Genomic DNA, 8764 nt, shown 5'->3' on the forward strand with positions numbered 1-8764 from the left:
TACATAGCGTTTCCATGGTGATATCTCTAGGGTTTGAAGGTGGTCAAGGTACATTTTGAAATGCACTAGATGCATAAGGAGCAACATGGCTGACATAATGTATTCATAATGAAAACATTTTGGTTATATACCTATATATCACAGAGAAAGAAAAACACTAATGAACTTGAAAAATGGCTGATATGCTGTATGCTTTTCTATTTCTCCACTAGTGGCCAACTCGGCCCAAGGACGCTACGCCCAGAAGCTTCTGGGTGACCTGATGGAGAACTACTCCAACGCCCTGCGACCAGTGGAGGATACAGACAAGGCCCTCAATGTCACTCTGCAGATCACACTCTCCCAGATCAAAGACATGGTAGGTCCCTCTCTGAAGAGACATAACTCTGCAGATCACCCTCTCCCAGATCAAAGACATGGTAGGTCCCTCTCTGAAGAGACATAACCCTGCAAACCACCCTCTCCCAGATCAAAGTCATAGTAGGTCCCTCTCTGAAGAGACATAACGAAGGTTATCCTATAACCCTATAGTTATTTGAGTATAGCGAGCGCTCTGCTCTATTGGAACTGTCCCTTTAATCATATGCTATCATGCAAACTTTCAACCACATGCACGCTCCTCACCTGCCTGGCCACGCCCACATACGCTCATAAGCGGGGCCATGGCCATACTACCAGCTCCTTCCCCAGTCTTTCACCGCCGAAACGGAAGACACGTGGGGTCCTCAGTGAGTCAGAGCAGAGCGCTCGCTATACTCAAATAACTAGGGTTATAGGATAACCTTTGTTATTTTTCGTATAGCTTTGCACTCTGCTCTATTGGAACACAAGAGTGGAGCAGAGCGGAAAGCCCGACAGATGTACCCGCTGAGGTCCCCTACAACCATCAGAATACCGGGGAGGATCCGAGCCCCCCCGCCCCCCCTAGTGAGGGACGGGAGGGAGATCGGACCCGACTGTGCGAAGAGGGTTCAGTACCTCAAACGCACAGGGTGAGCAGACCGTGGGACTTACCTTCGCATAGAAGGGCCTGCGACTACTCGGACGCGCATCCCGCACGCCACCAGGGAACGGACGTGAAGCAAAAAAAATACGTCACAGCCCCCAAGATCGCGGGGTCGGGGTCAAAAAGCCCCAACCCCATGGCAAGGCCGTATCAACGGGGCGCGGAGGAGGTCCCAGCCCCAGGCTACATCCCGGGGGCTAGGACCCCCTGAAAAAGGGGCCTGGTGAGGTCAACGAGGCCGCGGCATCGAGACCCCACCAGACAGTCACTGGTGACACCACCCCCCACATCGCCAGTGTATCTGACAGGGCCTAAAATAGGTGAAGGCCCTTCTCCCCCTGGCACGCCGCTCTGAAGCGCTCCCAAGGAGGCTTCCCCCCCACAATGTCGTGGGGCCAGCTGACGCGCCGGGGAGACAACCCGCCAAGGAGGTTGATCCCTCAATCCAGGTCGACAGGTCTTAAGAGCAGAACTCGACCTGCAACCGGAGCACTGTGGACTAGACAGGCGCTTAAGGGGCTTACTGTAAGAACAGTATCCCGGCGGAAAGGGTGTTCGGTATGCCGTGCACCATGTCACAATCTCTTGGGGCCACGAACCTCGCGGAGTCGGAGTTAGCCAATTCCGCCAGCGAACAGATTCCACCACGAACCCTGACCCTGCCAATTTATTAATCCTGCGGGGTCGAGGTTCAGAGAAAGAGTTTGACACAATTGGCAGACGTCACGAAACATGTGGGGGCATACTCTCGGGCAGCCGGGGTCAGACCCGGGCTCAACCAGAGAGTCGACTCTGCTACCAACACACTGGGGAGACAACCACCCCCCTATGTTTATTAACAGAAAATGGTTGCTCCCTTAACCCATTAAGAAACCCCGGAAACATAACTGCGCGTATACACAGGCTATACAATGCAGTTCAAGGCGTTTCAGGTTTAAAAAGGGTTAACCCAGGCCAACAGGTCAACGAGGGCAAGGCCCGACCTGGGCCTGGAGGACTGGGACCTACACAGGGATGCATAGAGGAGTTGACAGAAGCAGCCTCCCCGACAGCCCCCTCCCATCCCCGGTTTAGCAGGGGGGGAGGGGTGAAAATGAATGGAGAAGGACCAACCCACCTAACATTGTGCAAAAAGGTACAACATAGTATGGACCAATGCACACCACTGTTAAGGGCAACTCGTAGTGGCACCTATATGACACACACATTCATGACATCAACCCCTGTGATGCCCAGGCATTTCCCCCCCGGAAAAGCTCAGGGTCCTTCGGGGTGCCAAAACGTATCTGTGCCCTGGCGGACAACGGGTTAAACTCATCCGGTCCGGCGTGACCAGGACAAGTCCCGTGCCCTTGTCACGCCGCCGCCCCCAGTCCTAAGAGGGGGGTAGGTACGCGTGTTGATCCAAAACATCACAGAGGGCGCCACCAAGGCGGTCAGTACGCGAACGCACTGCTCCCGGTGGCCCACTTAACGGGCGTGAAACCCCCATGCCAATGTTTGATCTACTCCGTCATCTCCCCCCGGGGGTGCACGCGAGTCCTCGAGTCTAACCTAGTGCACTGGCGCTCGGTAGAGACAAAAATCTCCATCCCAGCCGACCGCATAAAAAACGCAGTTTTTATGATGTTGAGCAACCAAGGCGCGCCGGTCCCAAAAAGCGGATTCAATCATTGAAAAACACCCTGGGCCAGCGCTGATCGGTCTCGTAAGACCAAACGCTGATTTATGAAACAGCATGTATGCTCGTAAAGAACCCGAGAACAGTGACAGCGAATTTCTAACAAGAAAGAGCCCCACAATGTTTCCCCTCGCTGTCTGGGACGAGCAGCAGGAAGCCGGTACTAGAGACACAGACACAGGCTCTCATACGACGAGCCTGGGAATAACAACCGTGTCAATTCTGCTCTTTATGTAAGAGGGGAAGACAGCGGTTTTACCAGAGAGACCTCAATGTGAGTAAAACAATTGAAAAAGGTTCATGTAACAATTGGACTAAGTAGACTAAGACTCTCTGAGGAGAAGGCTCCTCTGAGGAGGCTCTCTCACTGAGAGGGAGGCTCTGAAACCCTCTGAGGAGGCTGTGAAACTCTCTGAGGAGGAGGCTCTGAAACTCTCTGAGGAGGCTCTGAAACTCCCTGAGGAGGAGGCTCTGAAACTCTGTAAGGAGGAGGCTCTGAAACTCTCTGAGGAGGAGGCTCTGACACTCTCTGAGGAGGCTCTCTCACTGAGAGGGAGGCTCTGAAACTCTCTGAGGAGTCTCTCAAAACGGCCCAATATACACTACTGGTAGGGAGCAGAACAGAAGAACCAATAGTCTCGACTGCATTGCATCCCCTCCTTTACAATCACGGACATGTCTCTTGGCCAATAAGAAAACGCGCCTGTGACGTCTTCAATGGCCGGGGGAATCCCGTGTCCCACCTATCCTAATTTGGTGTGGGAAACAGGGAAACCCCCCCCCCCCTTTCCCGTGACGAGAGAGAGAACACCCTCGTTGACACCAGTTGCATAGCGCGCTACATGAAAGCACATACTTACCTGTAGAGTAAAAGCTTTACATCATGCACGCCAACCTAAGCCGATAACCTTGTTTGTGTAAAAAACTGGCTTTATCCACGGCTCTCTTATGTGCGAAAAAACTTGCCACCTGCTATTTTTTACCTTTACCCTTAAGCAAAGAAAAAATGAACAGACTGAAGAGAGGGACAAAAAGTCCTTGATTCACATGCATACGTATAACTCTGTAAGCTAACAATAGCACACCAGTTGCGGACTCAAATGCTACGTTTTAACCTAAAAACGTATTTCATGAAACACACACAACCCTCATCATACAATGGAGCCGTAAAGTTCACTCTTACCACGTAAGAAAAACACTGGCTTAGGTAGAGAAAGGACATAAGCCCCGGCTAAGTGCTAGAACACAGCCTTGCAAGTTATACAACAGCAACCAAGCATATTTCAGAGAAATCTGCACAAACTCCAAGCAAGAAGGCGCCCCCAGCATTTGTAGCTGTGGGTTCATATAGCACACGTCATATCCCCCAAAATACAGTGAAGTAAACACGTTTTGTTAAACAAAAAACATTCCCCCCTAGGAGGGAGCCTTTGTGTTATTAACCAAAAACATTTTGGGGGGGGAGGGAGAGTGGGGCATAGCGGTAACGTGTCCTACCTGACCCCCGGACGCAGGACGAATGGCTGCAACAATGGCTGGTCCACCTCGTTGACGAGGCCTCTTGCTGGCGGGGCCAGAAGTGGCGACCATGAGAGAGTCCCGGCCATGGTGCAGGCTGACGACATCTTCTGCCAGAGATGACGCAGGATCAGAGTGTTCGGGGCCCGCTACCTCCCCACGGCTAACGCCAACGGTTAGCAACAAGCTAACGGCTAACTCCAGGCTGATGGTTAGCCCCTTACCGGCCCACCGTTAGCTACCGGCTAACGGAGCAGCAAGCTAACGGCTAGCTCTCAAAGGCCCACTGTTAGCTACCGGCTACTACTGAAGCTGTGTAATGTGAGGAATAGCGATGCAGGCCTGATCACTTCAGACAGCCGACTGCCTCTTCTTTAGCACAAAGAAAAAAAGGGCAGACAACACCCGCCTCCCTCACAGGACGGCGGTGCCAGAAATACAGTGGCGTCGGCAGCGAAGCCCCGTTTTATGCGGGCTGCTGCCGCCTTGAGCTCGGGCTAAAAAACATGCAAGCTTGCACCCCTCACGCCGGGAAGTACAACCCACTTTCTTTTTGAATGGGCGGGGGCTAACGTCCAGTGCGGATGGCAGAGGGCATCCCTCCTCAGAGACTTGGGACTCGAACCCAGACTCGGAATCGGGGCTCCCAGGAAAACAAAGCCTCTGTTTTCACGGGGCGTTAAACAAGAACCCCCCTTCCCCTCCACGCAATACCAATTGTCCATAGGACATTACCGGCTAACGGCTAGCTACAAGCTAACAGCCAGGCCTGTATCTCGGACGTGATGGAGAGGAATCCTCACTTGGAGCGTGCTGTTCTGTGGGGCCATATGCCTGAGCAGCCGACCCCGCACAACTGACACATCTGTTTAGACCGTCTGCCCCCGCCGCTCACCGCCAATTGACGTGATCGAACAGAGGTGGAGAGCCCGCGCCGTGAGACACCACCCACCCAGAGAGACCGTCGGCCAGCCGACTGCCTCTTGCGGCAATAGTATCCAGCTGCACAGCCGGAGCGCAACGCTGGCGGGGGAACTGCCCAGCGACGCGCACTCTCCTCCGGGCGCCTCTGAGGCTCACCTGCCTGCCACAACGTGGAGCAGGCAAGCCCCACCACGCCCCGAGGAAGCCCAAATGTGAAGCGCCGGTGGAGGTCAGAATAATCCTCTAGACTCTCCGGTGGTGACGACATTATCCTTTCTTTCTCCTGTAAATTAGTGAGAGAGGGAAAAACAAAAGACAATGCCAACACAGCTCCTATAACTAAAGTAACTACTTTCGGCACTGAACTTAAAGAAGTGCTATACACAGACTTCACGGTGGCTGGTGAAAGTAGGGAAGGAGCTGGTAGTATGGCCATGGCCCCGCTTATGTGAGCGGATGTGGGCGTGGCCAGGCAGGTGAGGAGCGTGCATGTGGTTGAAAGTTTTCATGATAGCATAGGATTAAAGGGACAGTTCCAATAGAGCAGAGTGCAAAGCGTTATGAAAAATAACCCTGCCGGCCACCCTCTCCCACTCTGAAGAGACAGACCTATACCATGTCTTTGATCTGGGAGAGGGTGATCTGCAGGGGGACATTATGTCTCTTCAGAGAGGGACATACCACGTCTCTGAAGAGACATAATGTCCCCCTGCAGATCACCCTCTCCGACTCATTAACCTTTGCAATAAAATAAAGTGTTCAACTGTGTCAAATGATTTTGACAGATCTACAAAAAGGGCAGCACAGTGTTTTCTTTTGTCAAGGTCAGATATTATATAATTTACAACCAGTAGTGGCTGTGATAGTTTTGTTCTAAAACCTGATTGATGTGGGTTTAATACATTGTGATTTGAGAGAAAAGCTTTGAGTTGATCGTTTACCAGTGATTCCAGGATTTTTGCTAGACTAGCTTGGATATTGGTTGATAATTATTTAGATTACTTCTATCTCCACCTTTATGTAATGGAAGAACATGAGCTATTTTCCAGATACTACTGTAGTATAGTACTATACATGACGACAATGAAAGATTAAATATGTTATTTGTTCTTTAACACTTTCAGTGCCCATGACGTCATAGCTCGTTTTATCAGCCCAATGCCTGAATGCCCACGACGTGTATTAGCGTTTTATTTTTTTATTAGCGATCTGATTTCATATTTCATCAACCGAGTCTCCCGTTGGTACAGCAGCTCCTCCAGCAGCTCAGAATGGAAAAAAGCGCCCCCTATCGTCTATCCCTGTGTAACTTCTTAGCTTACACTGACCTGGGATCAGTCGATATGTAGAGGCGGAGCTAGCTGGCTCCTTGAGCTGGCAAGCTGTCTGCTCAACATGGAAGTCATCGCGGGACGGGAATCAGCCTGGAATATATATTCACAGTAGCCAATACTCAATCAATAAGCGTGATCGATTTTTGGAATGGCGATCAGGAATTGGAATGTTCTTTTTGGAGAACATCTGATCTGAGGTAAGGAATCTATTTTACCAGTATTGGGATAATCAGAGTTGTATTCGCTGAGATCTCAGCGTTTGCCCTATGTGTGATGTGTCTCTGTGTGCGCGATCGCTGATGAGGAACTAAGAGAATAGATTTTTCAGATCGCGTCTCTAGCGTGCATACGTACACATAATTACTAGGGATGTCCGATAATATCGGCCTACCGAGATTATCGACCGATATCTGCATTAAATTGTGATATCGGTTGATATCGGTATCGGAAATTAAGAGTTGGACAATATCGGTGTAGGTAAAAAAGCCAATATCGAGCATCCCTAATAATTACTATCGATAATCTAGCGTTTATTTGAAAGCGATTCATAAATAGGCCGAAAAATAACAACGTTTTTGTGTATTCTAGAATATTCCAGTGAACGTCTTTTATCATGGAATATTTATATTTTCCTTGAAAACGAGGGCTTTTCAAAATGCTATAAAACGAAAATGAACTGGTAAAAAAACAATCCGCTTCGACAATGTTGACTGGAAAACGAGTCATTGATAAGCGACGGGCAGATTAGACACATTCAGTTTTACTGAGATTGTATCAATGGTCTGTAATGCTTAAAAAACAACACAGGGAGAGAAGGGCTGCAAGGAAACTGAGAGACATGCTTGAACAAAAAAACATTACATTCGACATGTGTAGGTATAATTAGTAGACCTGTTCTTGTTTAAATTTACTCCCTTCCAAAACTTTGAAGGATCTGAATAAGAGCTAATGATTAAATTCAAATAGTAATTTGATTTGGCATTCCTTACCTCAGATGTACATTTATTTCTAAGTTGCCTACATAATGACCAATGGAAGGGTCCCCAGAGTGTCTGGCAAGAGACCAGGCTTTGTTCCTTTCTCTAAATAATTCAGATAGTTCAGGTGAGAACCACAGGGCTTACAAGGCAGACTATCAATTTCCATGTACATTACAAATGATAGGAAAAGATCAATAGTATATTCTGTATGCCTTCATACTTGACATGCATCAAACTAGACCCAACATATGTCGGCTTACATAGTTGCAGAGCCATGCGCTTTCTCCCCCACTCGCACTAATGCCACCAAGTCAAATATGAACACACATTTCACAAAAAAGATTGCATATGTGATCATTGTACTTGCAGTCTAAGGCCATGTCCAGATGGAGACGAGTTTGGGTGTATCCACCAAAGTATTTTATCGTATCATCGTATGCACGTTTCGTCCACACGGAACCGCATTCTGGGAGCCTGAATCCGCTATTTTCTGAAAACGGGTCGCAGAGTGAACAAATCTGAAGACGCCACTCTTCCGTTTCCATCTTTACAAGCCAGTACGCATTTTTCCTGAACAGATGATGCAATAGCCCACCTCTCCCTTAACCCGCATGCGCAAACCCAGCCAACGACAACGAAATTGCATACAACATAGCTGCAGTTAGTCGCTTGTTCACCAACAATCTCAACATTTGTATTCTAGACATTTTCAACAAGTCAAAGGAAGACAAATATTAGCTAGCTTAACTAGCGTTAGCTCAAAAACCCAGAACCGGACGACACAAGTTGTTCCGCTAGCGATAACAACAATAATACTTCCGGTCGGGGGTTTCAAAATAAAAGAGCGAAGCTATTGAAATACGTTTATTGTGTACATTTGTGGCAGTGTTACAGCATTTTCAGTTGTTTCGTTTGGACGCATATATTTCTTGAGACGATTTCGTGTTTACGGAACACTTTTTTGAAATGAAAACGAAAAAGATCGGTTCCGTCTCCGTGTGGATGTGGTCTAAAGCCCTGAATTAAGGTCCTGTTATAGGCGGGTTCTTCCACGATCACTCCAAAATACCCACAGCTGTGCATATTCATTCACTCAACAGTCAATTAGTGCAGTCAGACGCACACAGCTATAGGCAATAGACGTTCTACCAGTATAGGGCATTATGCAGTAGGCAAAAAACACTCAAGGAAATAGGGATAGGGAACTCCTATCAATCAAGCTGTGACAGAAGCTATCAACATAACGTGGACTCGACTAATCAGGTCATGTCCCGGGGGGTAGGGTTGAGGGCAGGTCCAAACTTGATTGGGGAGATGATAG

At 48.9% G+C, this 8764-nt stretch overlaps 1 protein-coding gene across 1 annotated transcript in view; it reads left to right on the forward strand.

The window, feature by feature from the left end:
• Positions 1-202: 202 nt before the first annotated feature.
• The window catches only part of LOC311243040 (neuronal acetylcholine receptor subunit alpha-9-II), a gene marked incomplete at its 3' end in the record, with an annotated part of 34932 nt that continues 26370 nt past the window's right edge, over positions 203-8764 (forward strand). The window contains exon 1 of the mRNA XM_084332111.1: positions 203-358. Coding sequence (XP_084188237.1) covers positions 263-358 — 96 coding nt within the window. The 5' untranslated portion in view covers positions 203-262. The remainder of the gene's footprint in view (positions 359-8764) is intronic.

The sequence above is a fragment of the Notolepis coatsorum genome (genome assembly GCF_963971535.1).
Source record: "Notolepis coatsorum genome assembly, chromosome: 16".
Lineage (NCBI taxonomy): Eukaryota > Metazoa > Chordata > Actinopteri > Aulopiformes > Paralepididae > Notolepis > Notolepis coatsorum.